The 20,091-nt window shown below is 40.2% G+C and overlaps 1 protein-coding gene across 1 annotated transcript in view; it reads left to right on the forward strand.

Annotated features, from left to right (window-relative positions):
- Nucleotides 1–20,091, forward strand: part of Cntn5 (contactin 5) — a 553,885-nt gene that overhangs the window by 480,995 nt on the left and 52,799 nt on the right. Inside the window, exons 15-16 of the mRNA XM_008848668.2 lie at nt 3,359–3,508; nt 19,246–19,316. Of these exons, the coding sequence (XP_008846890.1) occupies nt 3,359–3,508; nt 19,246–19,316 (221 nt within the window). The remainder of the gene's footprint in view (nt 1–3,358; nt 3,509–19,245; nt 19,317–20,091) is intronic.

Genomic DNA, 20,091 nt, shown 5'->3' on the forward strand with positions numbered 1-20,091 from the left:
CAATTTCTTTTTGTGTTATGGGTCTGTTTAAGCTGTTAATCTCTTCTTGGTTTAGTTTTGGTGGTTCCCATGCCTTTAGCTATCCATCCATTTCTTTTAAGTTTTCAAATTTAGTAGCATATAGGTTTTTCATTTGAAAGACAACTTAGAATTCAAGATAGCTTAGTGAAGATGAAATTTGCACTTATGCTTCGTCTATATCAAGAAGACACAAAAGTGTAATCTAAGAAGAATGTGTATTTATTTTGTAACATAAATCCAGTAGTAATTATATCAGCATTCATACAGAAGTTAATTTTGACAGTTTTAGTCATACAGTGGAAGAGTGATAGAGAAGTTAAAGAAAACTATGGGAGTAATTAAGAAATGAGAAATATGTTGAGTAAGAAGTATTAAAACTACTGGGGCCGGAGTACACCGGTCAGCTTGATTTCCATAAAAATACTACAGACTCAAGGACCTGGGAGATGGCTCAGTAGATAAAGGTGCTTGCTGCCAAGCCTGATAATTTAAGTTCAATACTCAGGACCATATGGTGGAAGGAGCGAACCATCTTCCACAAGTTGTCCTCTGACCTCTATATGCATGCCAAGGCACTAATGTGCATAAATACATATTAAAAAAGAAACCCACATCCTGCGTACATTACAGCAGAATGCACTTTCTCACCCTTTTGGAGGTTGGAAATGCTAAGAGCAAAGTGATGGTCAGCTTGCTTCCTGACGAGGACTCTCTTCTTGGCTGACAGATACTTACCTTCTTAACACCCTATGACATAGAGAAGTATGTGTGGGAGAGATTTCTGTACATACATGTACACAAGCACTCTGCTGTCTTATAGGGACACTAAAATGAAAACACCACTCTATTTTTCTCTTTTTGAGACAGTGTCTCCCTGTAGCCCTAGCTGGCCCGGAACTAGCCTCAATCTCACAGAGATCCACCTGCTTCTGCCTCCCAATTACTGTGTTAAAGACAAAAACATACTCAAGATTGCATTTAACTTTACTTCCTTAGAAGTAAATCCATCTCCAAATACAGCAGGTTAAACCTTCGACATAGAAATTTTAGGAGAACAGAGTTCAGTTGATAGCAGGAGCTGTGAAATAAAATGATTAGTGTACACTAATGACATGGTACATTTAAGTGAACTTTAAAGGTGACAAGGATTCCAGCAGGCCAGTGCCCGGGGATATCAGCCCCAGCTAGAAAGAAGACCCAATGCCAAAACATCAGAACTATTATGTACTGGAGCTTTCAAAAACAAGAGAGGAGCAGAACGAGGTCCCAGGGACTTGCTAGAAGAGGAGCTAGGGGAGGCATTGGCAGGGCCAATCACACGGGGTATCCTAAAGGAAATGGAGACACACTGAAGATTGATATTCTAAGTGCAGGTTATGCTGAATAGAATGCAGGAAGGACCAGCAGCTGGTCAGGAAACTGGTTAGGGAACTATTGTTGACAGTTCTTCTGTGACAGAAGTAGGTGAAAAGAAATGCCAGAATTTGAAAATATGTAGAAAGTTGGGAATTCCCAACAATCTGAATGTAAAATCCATAAGAGGAATATAAATCAAGGATGGTCATAGGGTATTTTTTCTGGCCAAGTCTAGTGTAGAATTCCTGTGAAGTCACATGGGGAGGTGTGTAACTGGAGTACCCTGTCTGGAAATGAGACATCCCAGTCGGGCAGTTATCAAGATGGATGTATCTGTGATACATTCCAACGGGAATTAAGTAAGCATTTTGATATATACAACTAGACTTTGAGATGTTTTTGATAAAGTTATAAATTGAAAATTTATGGATATATAAATTATGCTTAAAATCATGGAACATAGGGCTGGGGAGACATCTCAGTGGTAAGATCACTTGCTCTGTAAGCAGGAGAAGCTGATTTCAAGTCTCTGTGCCCATATAAAACGCCGGGCACGGCTGCACATGCTTATGACCCCAGCTTTCAGTGATAGCGACAGGCAATCCTGAGAGCTTGCTCTTCTCTCCAGCCAGGCTAGCCAAAGCTATGGGATTCCAGGTCAGTAAGAGACATGTCTCAAGACAGGAAGGAAGAGAGTGATAGAGGAAGACGTCTTACATCCTGCTCAGGTCTCTACGAGCACACGCATGGCCATGTGCACAGGCCCACTCACATATACTACCCCCCCAACACACACACACACACACACACACACACACACACAAACACAAATCATAGAACATATGAATTCTAAGAAAATACATATAAATTGAAGAAAATTATTAAAAGCAAGGGGGTTTAGCAGAGAGGGAACAGCCCAAAGGAAGCAGCTATTGAAGTAAAAATGTCAACTACAGTGAACTCCTAGAAAACCAGAAGTACATCAAGGAAAAGAGAGTAACTGAGAGTGTCTGTGTTGCATTTATGTCCTGAAGATGGGGACTGACTGAGTCTGATCATGGGTTTCAGTCATGTACAGGGCAGTGGCCACCTGCACGATCAAGGTTTCAGTTATGTGAAGGCAGTAAGTCTGACAAGCATTCAATCCACAATGAAACAAAAATTTCTACAGACAGCTCTTAAGAACTTTATTTACAAAGTGAACTGGAGAAACCAACGTATCTTGAAGCCATAGATACCTAATTTGTTTATGGACTGAAATGGGACAAGGGAGAGAGAGGACCTAGATGGCCCCTGGATTTTGCCTACAACATCTGTATGAAGACAATTGTGAGTCCCTAAGAGTGATTCACAACTGTATTCTAGAAGATAGGTCTGGTTGGCTGTTGGATGCATGAATCCAGAAACCAGGAAGAAATCCCTGAATGAAAATATCAGTTTCAGTGGCATCCAGAGGTTAGGGACAAGATCACCAGGCAGGAAAATAACAGCGTTAGTAGAGCCAGGACACATCTGGAATAGGAAAGACATCAGCACTGGGGACTAGTAAGGTATCTGTAGCCATGGAGAAGAGACACTAAAGCTAAGCTGTAAGAAGTGCTTCAAAAGGAAGAGTGTGGATTTTGTCAAGGGCTGGTGACAAGTCACCAAAGAGAAGGGTTAGAGACCTGACTCTGGACTTCTATTAGCAGAAACTATTGGTAACGTTGCTAGAAGATCTGGTGGGAAGCTGGAAATCAGAGCTGACTGGGGTGGGTTCAAGAGATAAGGGAAGGGAACCATCAGATACAGCAAGCTCTTGACACAACTCAAGGAGCATGGCTGGTAAGTGAAGCAGAAAGAAAGGGTGAGGACCGGAAAGAAGCGAGAGGCCCAGAAAACACGTGCAGGTTTGTATGCTGATCCTGCACCATGAGGAATCGGGATCAGTAATTGCAACGTTTCCCCTGTCCTCCTAATGAAATATCCTCCCCTTCTCTAGTTCCAGAAATCATAACGGGGGACATGGAGTCAGCCATGGCTGTGGACCTAAACCCCTGGGTGGAATATGAATTCCGAGTGGTGGCCACCAATCCAATTGGGACCGGGGATCCAAGCGTGCCATCTCGAATGATCCGTACAAATGAGGCAGGTAAGAATTTATAGCATCACAGCTCCATCTGCATGCCTCTAATTGCTCTGAAAGTAAGTTGAGTTAATGGTGATTGTTTGATGCAATTACGAAGGTGTCCTAAGATCATTTTCTTTGAAATAATGATTCAGTGGGCATGGTGTTGCATGCCTTTAGTCCCTGCACTCAGGAGGCAGAAGCAGTTGGATCTCTGTGAGATTGAGGCCAGCCTGGTCTACACAGTGAGTTTTAGGCCAGAGCTGCAGGGAGAACCAGTCTCAAAATAATAAATAAATAAAATGATTTCATTTTCTATGTTTTCAGCATTTTATGTCACTGTTCCCACAAATACAGACATCAAGAATCTTCTGTTTTATCCTAGCCTTGCACAAGGTCCAAGTTACCATGCAACTGAATCAATTAATCTCTTCATCTAATTACATATTTATTCAATATAGAATACCCCTAAAATTCAAAATAGATCAAATCACATTCTTTTTCTCCACTGATTACACTTGCCTTTAGCTTTAGCCTACTTCCTCAAATCTGCCTCTACTGCCCTTCAGTGCCTGACCTATATAAACTACACTTTGAAAAGATAAACCCAGTTCCTCCTTGACCTACTGCCTTCTTGAAGTCTGTGTATAATAAATACCCATCTGCTTCTTGGCTTACAAAAATAAAATGTTCTACTCTGTCTTTTAAAATAAGTATGTCTAATAAAAAAATATCTAAAGACCATACAAAAGAAATGAAGAGCTTTGATTTAAAATCAAATTAAGAAATCTTGCCTATGACCCAGAAGAACCAGAAGCAAGAATAACAAACGTTTAACAGTAGATATTTTGTGCAAACTTTTACTAAGATGTATTTGTTTTTCTTGCTGCCTTCTTAGGGGAGATCGGGTGTCATGTAGCCCAATCTGGCCTCAAACTTGCTACTATGTAGTTAAGGAGCCCTTGAATTCTTGATCTTCCTGCCTCTTCTACCTTTCAAGTGCTAGGATTATAAGCAGCCACAAGAGTGCCAGGCTATAAGATCTATTTCTTATGTTCCTATAAAACTCTGTAGTAGTTTTATGAGGGATTAGAAAAGACTTCAGAAATTCCCAACACAATGACTTGATACATGTTTAAAGAAATGGCATTCTATTCCCCTGATATGATATTTATACATTGTATACACACATCAAATTATCCCATGTACCCACATATATATGTACAACAGACTATCTAAGTAAATTGAATATTAAAGAAATACCTGGGGCCAGAGAGATGGCTCAGCAGTTAAGAGCACTGGCTACTCTTAACAGCAGACGGGTTCAGTTCCCAGAACCCACATGTTGGCTAATACCATTCTTAACCAGTTCCAGGGGATCCAATACCCCCTTCTGACCTCCGCAGGCATTATGCAACACGAGTGTACTTACATACATGCAGACAATACACTCATACACATATCATAAAAACAAATATTTAAAAACAAAAAAACTGTATCTTTCAATTGAAGAATTCTTAAAAAAAAAAAAAAAAGAAAAAGAAATACCTAATACCATACTTAAAGGAACACAGACTTCAAATATTTGACAAGAGTAATGTGAAAATAATGAGGGATGGGGCAGAGCAGGAAGGAAAAGGATGTATTAATGTTGTGCTCAGTCACTGTGCGAGCATCTCAAGGGGAGGAGAGAAAATGAAGGTGTTACCTAGTTTCTTGTTTATTTAGGGTGTAAAATAATGTCAGATGCTGGAATTCAACATATTTTGCTCTTATTATTCTGTTTATATTTTCTGTTTAAGACATGAGCTTGCTATGTAGCCCAGGCTGGCCTGAAACTTGCTATGTGGTACATCCTGCCCTGGAAGTCATGACCCAGCCACTTCAGCCTCCCTAGTACTGGGGTTGCAGGTGTACCCCACCACACTTGGCTGTGTCATATTTTAAAATGGATTTTTCTTTCTTTCTTGGCATAAGCCTGCCTAGTCCATCGTCTAAACCACAGACACATGTATATAAAAGACTAAAAATTAACTGTACATTTTACGTTACAGAATTAGACCAAAAATGGGATTTTTGGATAATACATTAAAGCTTATAATCATTAAATTATATCAGCAAAGCAACCTATCATGTTACAGTTAAAACAGACAGAACATATCATGTCTGACATTCTGAGAAAGAAAAAGAAAGAAAGAAAGAAAGAAAGAAAGAAAGAAAGAAAGAAAGAAAGAGGGAGGGAGGGTAGAATCCCAAAAGTTTAATTTCTTATATTAAGTTTAAGTAACCATATAAAAGATGCTCAGAAATTTTTCCATAGAAAGTAAAGCATCCAAGAAAGTAAATGATGGGAATACTCTAAACATCATGGGAAAAGGTTACATGCAGAAATTTGAAATTTTCTGCTTTTATAATTTACATCTTGAAAGGGATATTTTTTGCTACTTTTAAATCTTGTGAATTCCAAACTGAATATTAATTACCCAGTTGAAGTCTCACAAATTCGTGCAATCAGCCAGACTTCCACTGTGCCCAGGTGTTTATTACACAAGATCACAGCATGGTAGTACATGGTAGTATATGGTAGTACATGGTAGTCAGACCACAGTGTATGGAGTCATCAGGCAGATTCTGAAAGAAGAGCCAACAGTCCAACTTACACCCACATATTTTCTAAAAGCACTGCATTACTTTGCAAATTGTTAATTGTGTTTGTATAAAGATAAGGATTGCTTCGTAACTCAAAAACCATCTATAAATACTCATTTTAAACATAAACAATCTGTTTGGCATGAATAAGCCTTCTAAAGTTTTAATAGTATAAATCTCCTTGTGCTATCAACAAGGATTTTAGCAAATGCACTGTTGCATTTTAAGTTAAACTGTGTTCAGATGATGCATTTAAAAGACTTCTTCTGCAGTACCACAATCACGTATGGCTATCTTTACACTTGCCATGACTTCTCTATAGAGGGCATGCTTTAGTCCATTGAAATCTTATGGATGAGAAGAGGAACACTATGCCTAAAGCATGAAGGACTGTCCCCTGACAGCAAGTTGAGGAAGGCCGGCGCAGCCCACTTTTTGCTACCTTTGCTTGGAAGCCCAATTCAGCGAGAGCTTCTAATGGCTTAGAACCAAAAGCCGAGGTCTGTGCCCGTCTCCTCAGGCAGCACGGATTAAAAGGGAGACCAATACCCTGCCCAGCGTCACCAGTGATGTACACTGCTTCTGTTAAAAACCGATTCTCTACTCTAAGATGAGCCTGCTCTAATGGACCCACTAAACTTTGAAAGGGGACAGAGCTCTGTGTGAAAAAAAAAGGTCTCCATATTTGTGTGGTGAGATATTTACGACGTTGGCACCTCTGTAGAGCTCTCTTATTAGAAAAATTCTCAATTTCAAAGACGCTTTAGTGAAGCATTTCTGTGTTAAATGTGCTTCTTGCCCACATACCAAAAACTGAATTTCTTTGCAGTTTTCCTATAGGACATAGTTTGAAGTTGTTAGTTATTGAAACACTTTTAGTAGTGCACTAAGAGTGTAAGTTATGGGAGAGATTAGACTGACATCGGGGGCATGGCACACGGTCACATTACATTTATGAAGATGCCATACAATACCCTGTATTCTCTATAATGAATATACAGCAATTAAATCTTTAAACAAAGATATGTAAATTAGTTTATTCCAACTTCTTGAAAGAAGGAGATCAGACTAGTGTTATAAATGTATATTGTTACTTTGGCATACATTTATATTTATAGAGCAATTTCAATTTTCTTATAAGTTTAAGTTCAATTATAAAGAGGGGAAAGATATAACTAGATAACTATTCTTAATTAATGAAATGTGCTACTATCAAACCAATGTGTAAGGTTGGAACACAACAGAGTGCAAGTTTGTTTATGTAAAATGATAACACTTAAGGAGACTATCAGGGACCAGGAAATGCATTTGTAAAAAGGTGATATGGCAGAAATAGAAAAACAGAAATTGAATACAAGAGCAGCCATCATTTACTTCTTTAACATCCTCTAAGTTACATATTGGAAACTTCTGAAGGATAAATGAAAAGAAGGAAGTTAAGTATGTAACGTCATTCAGAAAGGTTTTACATTCCCTCTGGTATAGCATGTATTATCTCCAAAGCCTGGGTATGGATCTGAGTGTATGTGATTTTTATTTACAAGTTTAATTATGTGCACGAAGTCTTATCTGGCTATGTAAATCTAGATTTGAATTAACCTTCTCCCGTATCACTCACTAGCATGCTGACCACAGGCAATGCTGCCGAAGTTTTTCCTTTCTGCATTTATCAAATGGGGAAAATGTCGTGTTCTAGGTCCCCTTTTATTGCTGTGACAAACACCATGGCTGAAGTCAGTTTAGGGAAGGACAGGGTTTCTCTGCTTACAGTTCCCAATCACAGTCCTACCACCAAGGGCAGCCAGGGCAGAAACTTGAAGCAGAAAGCATAGATGAGCCCAGCTTACTGGCATGCTCTCTGACTGCTCACAGTCCCATACTTTGCTACCTTTCTTACATAACCCAGGACAACCTGCCTAGAGACAGTACCACACATAGTGGGCCAGGCCCCCCTCAATCAATTGATAATCACGATGATCCTCCACAGACAACACAGGCCAATCTGACCTAGAAAACTCTTCAATCGAGGCTCTCCTCTCAGATGACTGTAAGGCTGTGCCAAGTTGACAGTTAAAACCAGCTAGGACAATGACCACCTACTTCTCTTGATCTTTGTATTAAGTAAGAGAATGCATATAAGTATGACCATCTATGTCACCATCATCATCATCATCCACTGAGGTGCTCTTACTTTACAAAATCAGCATTTAAACAATGATAGCCATGCATAGGTCTATTTATATTGAAGATGTGTGTGCTGGTTTGAATGAGAATGTCCCCCATAGGTTCCAAGTATTTGGACATTTTGTCACCAGTTGGTCGTGCTGTTTTGGGAGGTCTTAGAAGGTGTGGCCATGCTGGAGGAAACACATCACTGGGGGCAGGGGTAGAGAGTTCTTAAGCCTTGCCTGATATCTAGTCACTCTCTTCCTTCCTGTGTCTGCTCCAAGATGTGAGAGCTTAGCTTCTGCTGCTCCTGCTCCAGCCACTTCCAGCCACCATGCCTCCCCGCCATGATGGATTGTAATTCCCCTGGAACCATAAGCTCGAATAAATTCTTCCTTTTATAAGTTGCTTTGGACAGTGTTTCTATCACAGCAACAGAAAAGTAACTAATACAATGTGTTTTCAATTAAATGTACATGGCTTTACATCTCTATCCGCAGCTCCTGTCTGACCCTCTCCTGCAGCCTTTACAGTCTTCCTCTCTAGCTCCTACTGAGTCTCTCTGTGGCATTTGATATTGTTCCCACAAGCAATATTTCCCTTTTGGTTCTCATAGCAGAAGGAAGGCTGGCGAAGCAAAGGAAAACAAGCACTGAATGAAAAAAACATGGATTAAAAAATTGTTTAGTCCTGAAATAGCTCTCCAGTTGCCTAGCGCATTGCATTCTGCCCACTGTTCATTTTTGACTCTGAAATGGAAAATGTGACACAAACATTTCTGGCCAAATAAGGAAAAAAATATTGTCTCTATATTTGGGAAATCAATACTCCCCCAGATAAATGTATCAAGTGGACTTTCAAATGAAAACCTTTCTTAGGCTTATTGCTTCCTACGTTATATTATGATTTCACTACTGCTGCACCGGAGCAGACCAGACTACTTGTAGAGTTCAAACACAAATCGTCTTGTTCCTCTCCCTCCCCTGCCTCTTGGAATGCTGTCTGGCTTCTCTCCCCTGAGGAACTCCCTTGTTTCCTCCCACACTGGCCTCCTTTCTTCCCTACAAATCTCGTTTCCATATTCAACATGTTTCATTTTGTTTTGTGTCCTACAGAATTTAACTAGGATTCTCTGTGTAACCATGGGTTTGGAACTATCCCTAAGAGCCCAGTGGGTTCAACAGTGGGTACACAACTCAATACTACCAGATGTGCTGTATACATATATGAAATTACAAAAGAAAGGAAGGAAGGAAGGAAGGAAGGAAGGAAGGAAGGAAGGAGAGAGAGAGAGAAAAAAAGAAAGAAGAAAGAAAGAAAGAAAGAAAGAAAGAAAGAAAGAAAGAAAGAAAGAAAGAAAGAAAGAAACACATGCACACACTGAACTACAACTTCAACCCCAACAATTTCCCAGGCACTACTGGGTTCTAGGGAAGTCTTATTTTTAGATATTAAAATATTCCACTTAATTTAAATTAAAAACTTCCATTCTGTATCTGGTCCCACATTCTGCCCTTCCAGCCCCAGCTCTGGTTTAATCCACCTCTTGTCTTCTTCCTGCTTCTTCTCTCAACCTACAACTGTGACTCTGGCATGTTCCAGGCCAATAAGAAGAGAAAAACATGCACATGGATGCGGCCATTTGTGTGATTTCTAACTAAAACCTGAATGTGCTAGCTACCCCACAGCATTTGCCTACATGTCTTTTCTGAGGGACTTTGAGCTCTTCGAGGGTATCTTAGCCCATAGTAGGACATATTTCCCCTAACTTGGCCCAACCTTTTTCCCATAGTGTCACATCGGCCCACGGTAACCATTCTACAGTCTACCTGCTAACCCTAGATATATAATATTTTCTTAAGCCAATATCATCCTCTCTGGTAGCTCAGTGGGTGATGGACCAACCTATAAAGCTGAAGCTCAGTACCATGTAGCCATGGTGGAAGAGGCAGGTGCTAGACCCTCCACAGGTTGGAAGAGGCAAATGTTGGAGCCCTCCACAGGGCTTTTCTTGCTCCTCTCCTATTTGGTTTGATAGGAAAATGGCAGCCCAACTCTGTTGGCAGTTGGGTTTGGAGAGAGATGCATAGAATATCCATCTTCTAAACTGGCATCCAGTAAGGCCTTATGTACAAGCTGAAGAAGGACAAGAGGACAGGATTGCAAGCTGACGTCCTTATTTTATACAGGCCTATGGATTTCTCTAACCAATCTCACCCCAGCATCTGAGGTGACATGGCTCAGTGCAACTGCAAAAAAACTCAGTTAAGTTTCACTTACAGTTTCTTTAGTCATACTTTGTCCTCTTAACCCCCAAAAAGATACTGATTTTTTTTTTCACATTGGTATGTTCAGAGATCCCGGTCCATGGTTGTTACTGTGAAGAGCCACCTTCAGAAGTTATGGAAGAGACTGAACAGAACACTGCTGTGATATTGACATGTTCTAGTTCTACAGTAAAAGATAATCTAAAAATACAAAACACTAACGTAAGATGAGCCTGGATTAGTTTTGAGAGTATGTGCGCTGACTGAAATGGCAGTTAATGGGCGTGTGAAATCCAGGCCAAATAGGACTTGGACTGAATTATTTACTGGGGCCAATTAGAAAATACCCAGTGGTCAGGCACTGGTATGTACAGAGAAAGGGCACAGGCTGTGAGGGATTTTTAATACATTACTGTTCCAAGTCTATTTTTAAGAGAATATTACAGAAAAAATACAAAGTGTTCAGTAGAAATACTATTAAGTAAACATTACGGCTCTTTCAAGCCAATGAGTAATTTAATGATATGATGTGAAAGAGATGGTTCACAGTGAGAGTAAGAGAAGACAAAAATCCCAGCAAGCAACAGACCCAGAAAACCCAATCTCAATTATCAGGGGAAAAGAAAATAATAGTATGCTTCATGGAGCACACAACATTTTTCAATCATAGAACCCCCTTGGTCCAGGCAAGTCTTTTCTATAAAATACAGTCAAGAAGTGTGCTTTCAATATCAGAGGCAGTTTGCAAACCAAGCTGTTGATTGTGACATCTACCTTTCTAAAGGAAAGCTGCTTGGAAATAGGCAAGCCACAACTGCAAAGGTTTCAAAGTAGAAAGGAAGGGTGGCCCGCAAGGTGAGGAACAGCAGCAGATGAGCTTGAAGGACACAGGCTGATGCGAAAGGATCAACCAGGGCTGAGTGTGAGGCTCTCCAATGACACTTCTGTCTCCCGTTTGCATAGTTCACTCATTAATTCCAAGCTTGGCACTAAGCACCTGACCTTCCGTACATGGTTTAATTTTCCCATGAGTCCTCTAAAGTACTCCTCTAAAGCATCCATTCCCCATTTTAAAGATGAGAGAACAGAAATAAGGACTTTTAAAAACATATTCAAGCTTATCTACTGAGTCAGTGGCAGGGCTAGGGCTCTGGATACAACCTTGCTCCCCAAGGTTGCCCTTCCTGTGGTCATCCCCTACCCTCACCCACCTCTTCTACTCTGTCATTTCCTTCTTTGCAAACCACATGCATCAGAAAACCAGATTCAAATATTACCCATTTTCTCATTTTAGTTCTTTGTAGAGCCATAAAAATCAAGAAAATATGACTTAAATAAAATAGGCGCCACTTATTGTAAGCTCTCACCTCAAGTGGTTCTTGACCACTGTTGTTACTAAGCAGATTCAAAACTTAGAGAAACACACACATTGCCTGAAATATGCTAACAATTTCTCTTACAAATCAAAATGTATCTATTGCCTAGATTTCTAAATAAAAGTCCAGTGGTAAAACGGAAGGTACATTTCCCATGATGCTCCTCATGCAACGCTGCCCAAACATCTGCAAGTGTGGCCTGTTCAACTTTCAGTTTTCGTCCTAGACCTCACCGTGTTCTCCTGAAAATCTAAATTGATAAGCATGCTAGATAATATTAATTATAATTCTAGGCATTATGACAAGTGATTAGGAAAATAACCTTTAAAGGCAGATACTATTGCTGGTGTTATGGTTCTTGCCTGTAGACCCAGGATGTGGGAAGTAGATACAGGAAGGTCAGGAGTTCAAGGTCAGTTTACATGAAAGAAAAAAAAAAAAAAAAAAAAAACGGAATTATGCCAGATCAGTAGAGCTGGGAATCCAGTCCGTCTCTCTCTCGCTGCCCAGGACACACTCTGTGTTTGTAGACCTTCACTGGAACTACTGAGAAGAACAAAGCATCACTCACTCGAACTCTAGAAAGTTCCACTGGTATTTGTTTTGTACTTGTTTGGGAGGTGCTAGTAGCTCTTAATTTTACTCTTTCTATAAACTGAGCCTAATTGATAAGTATGGGAATATTCATGTTCTGTAAATTCCAATTCCAGTGGGAAATGTTTGAAAGTGTGCCTGCTGATTAGAACTTCACTGAGTAACAGCCTCCAGCTCTCTCCTTTTGCTCTGCCTTTGTTTCCAGACAAGATAAGCACTCATTTTCTGAATTACAGACTTTCCCCAGTCTCTAGCAAAGCTGTATCTTTTAATGAGCCATGTAAATACTTTCCATAAGAGAAGCAGGAAATTTTCAAGGAGAAAAAAAGATTGGTTAATGATCTCATCAGGTTTCCTTTCCTTAGTTTTTAATTAAGCTGTGGTGGTGGTGTGGCCTATGTTTTCTCAACTACTATATTTGCAACGAGTCCTGTGGTAGTCAGGCCTGCTTACACTAGGGCAACAAACAGGCTATTTTGGTCACTCTAAATATGTTAACATGAATGACTCCAGTGTTTAAGACAGAAGGAGACAATGGCTTACATTAGATGAGACCTAAACCAGTCAACCCCTTCTAGATCCTGTGTGAAGTCCATGAAGTATTATTGATCAGAAATAAATGCAGAAGGATCAGAGTTGAATCTGTTCACCACGAGTGTAAACTTGATTCTCTGAGCTGTTCTGCTCATGGCATTTATGAGTAGCTAGCTGAGGGAGAAAACCACCTTGCTGCTTAATTCTAAATCAAATTCTCATGAATTATCTTGAAAATATATTTGGCTTTAAATATATATATTTCTATGAGGTCAACAAAAGAAATTTACTAATTTTGATTAAATGGATAAATAAATTATATAACTCTGACAAAAATTATCAAATTTTTATACAGAAAGACTCTGAAAGATTAAGCCAAATATTTTGTATTATAATTTTCTATAAACAAATGGATAAAATTAAAATCAGCAGACTATTGCAGTGGCTACAGAGACAATAACTACGTGACACAAACTTGAAAAAGAAAATGAGTGCGTGTGTGTCATTGTGTCTGTATATAACTAAGAAATGCAAGCTAAACAGAGTTAGCAGAATGACACATCACCACCCTGAAAGCCAAGCACAGGGCCTGGACTGTAGCTATTAAAGCCTTAGACTTTTCTATTAGTCGGTCCTACTATATCTAATAAGCTTTTCAAAATTTAAGAGTACCTGGTGCTTATTCACATATATTAAAACAGTAGCAGGCTGGAGAGATGGTTCAGTGGTTAAGAACACTGGCTGTTCTTGCAGAAGATCCGGGTTTGAATCCCAGCACCCACATAACAGCTAACAACTGTCCATAACTCCAGTTCCAGGGGATCTGACAGCCTCTTCTGTCCTCTGCAGGCATTGCACGACACGGGTGCACTTACATACACGTAGGCAATACACTCATACACATAAAATAAAAATAATAAATTTAAAAATTTAAAAAAGGTTTCTTTTTTTTTAAAAAAATAGCAACATTATATCTTTTCTGTATCATGGATGCTTCGTTAAAACTAGAGATAAAGGGACTGGAGAGATGGCTTAGTTGTTAAGACCACTGGTTGCTATTTCAGAGGATCTGGGTTCGATTCCCAGCACTCACATAGTAGCTAACCACCATTTGTAACTCCAGTTCCAGGGAGTTGCCCTCTTCTGACCTCCCAGGCATTGCACAATATGGGTGCACTCAGATACATGCAGGCAATACACTCAAATACATAAAATAAAAATAATAAAATATTTTTAAAAACTAGAAAGCCGGGCGTGGTGGCGCACGCTTTTAATCCCAGCACTTGGGAGGCAGAGAAAGGTGGATCTCTGTGAGTTCAAGGCCAGCCTGGTCTACATAGTGAGTTTCAGGACAGCTGGGGCTACTGGGAGACCCTGCTTCAAAAAAAAAGCTAACAATTAAATGTAGTGGTTTGGAGTCCAGACCCTGGAGACTAATTGCTCTGGTCACATACTAACATGTAACAACCATCAGACTGTGGTAAACCAAAGGAGTATAGCTCATATCAGATAATAATTCCTGTCAGCTCTGCTCAGCTCATGTCAGCTCCATTGTATTCCTCTGTTGATAACTGAGACCTTAGTCTTGAAACTTACTCTGAGTTTTATTTGGTTGAAAGAGGGATGGCCTCTGGGATTCACTGGCCAAAACTCATTGCAGAAACAGAAAGCTGGTTGAAGGAAAGATGCATCCAAGATAATTGTACTTCTTTACCAAACCAGGAATTTCACCCACAGGACACAGGCTAATTCAGCTGCACCTGCCACAGGCTGATGCTGGTCAGTTTTATTCTATGGCTTTTTGTTGTTATTGTTTTAGACAGGGTCTCCTTATGTAGCCCAACCTGGCCTCAGCCTCCTGAGTATTGGGATTACAGGAGTGCATCACCAAGTACAGTTAGCTCATAGCTTCATAAAAAATTATTATTTAGTTAGTTGTGTGTGTGTGTGTGTGTGTGCCCATGTGCACGTGTCATGGTGTATATGTGGAACTCAAAAGACAAGCTGGCAGAAATAAAGGTGACGTGTGTGCTGTGTATGTCTGTGTGCACTTTGTTATTAAACAAATGAGGCTAAGAGAAGCCTGAGTGGCTGGGGACCAGCAAGTTGTATCGGTTGCACTATTGTTCTGACTGTGCATACATTGGTGGCCACAATACTCAGAACTCTGAACCACGAAGTGAGTATTTGATCATATGTCATTAAGCCACAACTCCTTCCTGTGTGCATTCCTTATAGCATTGCCCAGAAAATAAATTTAAAAGTAGTATTCTCTATTGCAGAGGTTTTCTTTAAACAAGGTACCACAGCATACTGATATGTCTCAGGTTGTTGTAGTAGCAGTGATTGTGACTACTGGTTAAGCTGAGTACCCACTGAGGAGCCCACCATTCTCCAACAGACAGTTCCAAACCCATGGTTACACAGAACATCCTGGTTGTATTAGTTCCTTTTCTGTGGCTGTGATAAAATACCAGGACCAAAGCAATTTATAGAAGGAAGGGTTTATTGGGATTATAGTTTCAGAGGGGCAAGAGTCCAACATGGCAGGAAGGCATGACAAGAGGCAGTCAGAGTAGAAAGCTGAGGGCTCACATCTTCAAGCATGCCCAGGAAGAGACAAACCTGAAAAGGAGGTGGCTATCTACTCTCAAAACCCACCTCCAGTGATATGCTTCCTCCAGAAAGGCCACACCTCCTTGGGATTTCATGACCTTCCCAGAACAGTGCCACCACCTAACCAAGTGTTCAAATACTTGAGCCTATCAGGGATACCTCATTCAACCACCACATTCCACTCTCAGGCGCCCACAAGCCCACAGCCGTGTCATAATCCAAAGTGTATTTAGTCCAACATTAAAAGTCCCAATAGTCTTTAACAGTCTCAACACTACTCAAAAGTCCAAAGTCTCTGCTGAGACTCAAGGTACTCTTAGCCTCAGTTAAACCAAAAGACTTTCAACATACAATAGAATGAAATACACATTCCCACTCCAAAAGGGAGGAATGGGGCATAGTAAAGAAACACTGGACCAAAGCAAGATCAAAAGCCATCAGGGAATATACAAAATCCTGTAGCTCCATGTCTGATTTAGTTTTAAAAGATTTAGATGGCTCAGCCCCTCCAGCTTTACTGCCTTTAGTCTCCTCTCTCCCTCTCTCTCTCTCTCTCTCTCTCTCTCTCTCTCTCTCTCCTATCTCCTCTCCCATCCCCTCTCTCTCTCTCCCCTCTCCCCTCTCCTCTCTCTCTCTCCGCTCTCCCTTCGCCCCTCTCCCCTCATACCTCTCTCTCTCCTCTCACCCCTCCTCTCTCTCTCTCTCTCTCTTTCTCTCTCTCTCTCTCTCTCTCTCTCTCTCTCTGTCTCTCCATATCAATCCCTGCACATACTTCTTGGCAGATGTCTCACAGCTCTGGCATCTCCAACATCTTGGGTCTCCACAGCCAACCAGGTTTCACCTTTACAACTTCACACAATGGGCTCCCAGACCCTTCCTCTCAGGGACCCCCCTGATACACACTGCCTGGCCTCAGCAGCCTTCTGAAACCCTGGAGAAAGAACAGGTGACCCCTCACTCTTTCAACTTTCATGCTTCTAAAGCCAGCACATGTGAAGGACACAGGCTGCCCATCCGGGATGGACCCTGGCTCTCCTTAGCAGCAGTTACTTTTGTATATTGTAGTTTTCTAGGAGCAAAGAACTACTTAAGCCTTTTACTTTCACAAGAAGGAAGCTTAGCTGGGTGGGGTCTTGCCCTGAGGGCACTCTTTCCATTGTTCAAGTGCAAATTTGGAGGCCTTTCCTTTGCCGTCTAATTTCCTTATCAAAGAGAGCCTCTCTGCTGATACACACCCAGGTTGCCTTGGCTCAACATTTTAAACTTCATAGTAATCTATTTCGATCCACACTGTACATTTTGTATTTCTTTCTTCCCTACTTGCTCTTTTTCATTGTAGATCTGCATAATATTTTCCATTAACAACCACACCATCAATTAAATATTAGGTTGTCTTACAATTTCCTCCACCAAAGAAATCAGTCCATTACTTTTTAATTTAGCCTCTGGCGACTTCCCAGGCCTTGAGCAGATGGCTACCAGATTCTTTGCCAAAATATCCCAGTTGCTGTTTAAGGACTTGTTTCCATCTCCCTCTGGAAGGTCTTGAGCCAGGCCTCTTCTAGAAAGGCCCATTAAGCTCTTCTTACAACATTTCACAGCATTTTTAGTCCAAACTTCCAAATTTTCCACATTTGCTCCCAAAACCCACCTGTTCCCATTCTGCACAGCAGCACCCCACTATGGTACCAACTTCTATACTAGTTACTTTTCTGTTGCTGTGATAAAACACCATGACCAAGGCTACTTACAGAAGGAAGTGTTTATTGAGTTTATGGTTTCAGAGAGATGAGCCCCTCATGGTGGGGAGGTATGGCAGCAGGAGGCTGCCAAAGCAGAAAGCTGAGGGCTCGCATCTTCAAGCACGCCCAGGATGCAGAGACAGACTGCAAATGGGGGGTGTCTTTGAACTCTCAAAGCCCCAAGTGATGATGTGCTTTTCTCTAGCAAGGATGCATCTCCTAGGGTTTTTGGAACCTTCCCAAAACAGTGCCACCAACTGGCCATGTGTTAAAATACTTGAAAGAGAATTCTTAAAACCCTGAAAGAGAATCGTAGGAGAGAGAACAGTGGAGGGCGGGAGAACAAGAGGGTTAGGGACAGTAATGGAAATACACCATACACACGTATGAAACTGTCAAAGAATATCTTCACATAAAAGTTTTAAAAATTCATGTTAATAAGTGATTCACTTGCTGTTTGTACCAAGTAGGACATAATAACAGTTACGGATGGAAGCTTATCTTTTTTTCCTTCATGAATCCCATTTGGTGTCTTGGTGAGAGTAAAGGCTATCTGATTCCATTGATCCTGAGGGAATCCATGGCAGCACAGTCCATAGGTAGACAATCTGTAGCGTGCACGTGGGGTGAAAGAAAAAGACTGACAGCTGTCACATCATGTACTGCACTCCACATAGCACTGTATTGGTAACTGTTGAAAGCAGTTGTATTGGTAACAATATGAACAGCAAGTGAATCACTTATCAACATGAATTTTTTAAACTTTTATTTGAATATATTCTTTGACAATTTTCACCTGAATAAGTTAAAAATCACATCTGGGGACAAAAAAGCCTAAGGATACTTGAAGTTGGAGTCCGGTTCATTAACAATTATTTACTTTATTGTAGATCAGTATGTATTTACAAGCTATTCTTTCCCACCACTTTGGTATGAGAAGAATTCTTTATTTTTCCCTTCTAGTACTATAAAAATTCTGCTTCAGTTATTCTTTAGTACATAAAATGTTGTATGAACATCTGTCAGTAATTAATAGTCTTTCATCTGAGCAGGTAATACACAGCAGTGAGTTTATTGTTTATGAATATATCAATATCATTTAGAAACTGATGCTTGGATAAAAAGTAAAATTGCTAATGTGGACACATAGCCTAGAAAATGATTTCATTTACTAGTTTTCATCATGTGCTAGTTCTTCATTTGAAAATGTTCCCATTCCACTGCAGACTTTTTTTTTGGTTTGGTGCAGTGAAGGGGAAGTTTATTCCTTTGACACATTTATTCTCTTAATCATTATTATTTTTAAAACTTATACTGAGCGTCTCTATATTTTCCAGTTCTCAGAAAGATTAATCTTTGACAGTTTTTTTTTTTTTAATGTTTATTCGTTTGCATAGATCTTCACTCAGTAACATTGTGGCTAAGTTGTTTTTAAGCTAGAGCTTCCAGAGGAAATTCTGCTGTGGACCTGTGGCTTCTCCAGAGTCCCTATAGACCAAGAGATCAAGTCATTTAAAGAATAGAATTTCCCCAACCATTAGTAGATATCTTTTATTCTGATATTAATCATAATCGTCATTTCACTATAAAATATTGCTGAGATATATATACATATGTATATAAAATCCCATAAAATTTTAAAGCAAGATATCACAAATATTTTGCCACAGTATTTAATATGAGTGTTTTTACTTAAAGCAAATGTTTGGCTCATTTAAGAATTTTGCCCAGTCTAAGCAGTGTAATAATGGGGCCATATACTAAGGAAATTATAGATCTGTTTATTCTCTCCAGCCTCAATCCATTTTTATTCACAGTTCCAAAGACAGCACCTACCAATGTAAGTGGAAGAAGTGGAAGACGGCATGAGTTGGTTATCGCCTGGGAGGTAAAAAGAATTACTTTACAGATACTAGAACTGGCTATTTGCTTAGAAACTGAAGCTATACATAGAGAATCTGCTCCTGGTGCAGAGGGACTGGGCACGCTTCCGTTTCAGTGAAGAAACACTGGACATTCATTGCCCAGATGACATTGCCAAAGCAAAGCTTTCTCATTCTCACCCAAGGCCCCAGATAACTTTTTTCAAGCCCAAGTTATGCTTTCACATCCTGCAGGCTGTCCAAGAATAAGCTTGAATCATTCAAACCCTCCCCCTTGCAAGTCACTTCAGGTATCTAGATGTGTGATCATTTTTACAACCACATACTCATGTTGACTTCTTTGGAAATTTAATGAACTTGGGAGGAGATAATCTACCAAGTGCATGGGCCAGTGCCTGGTTTATCTCAACCCACACCACGATCCTTCTATAAAGGACAGGTCCTCACTTTATAAACTGAAACTGAGACAAAGTTCCAATGACCTGTCTCATAAAAGACCTAGAACCTGGATTCTAAAATTTGCATTATATTACATACACAAGCACATGGTTTCCCAAGAATGTTTTGCCTAATGAAAACAGTGAGGATGGGAAAAGACTGAGGAGTGCACCTTTTCCATGAACACCGTCTTTTGATATTAACTAACTTTATTATGAACTGTTGCTACTTGAACTACTGAACTGTATCTTGGAATGCCCCCTGACACACACATACACACACAGACATCCACACAAAAAAAGAAAAAAACAAAGCGTGGACTGTAGTATGAAGAGAAAGTTC

Source organism: Nannospalax galili, unplaced genomic scaffold (assembly GCF_000622305.1).
Source record: "Nannospalax galili isolate Female #2095 unplaced genomic scaffold, S.galili_v1.0 scaffold824, whole genome shotgun sequence".
In the NCBI taxonomy this organism is placed as follows: domain Eukaryota; kingdom Metazoa; phylum Chordata; class Mammalia; order Rodentia; family Spalacidae; genus Nannospalax; species Nannospalax galili.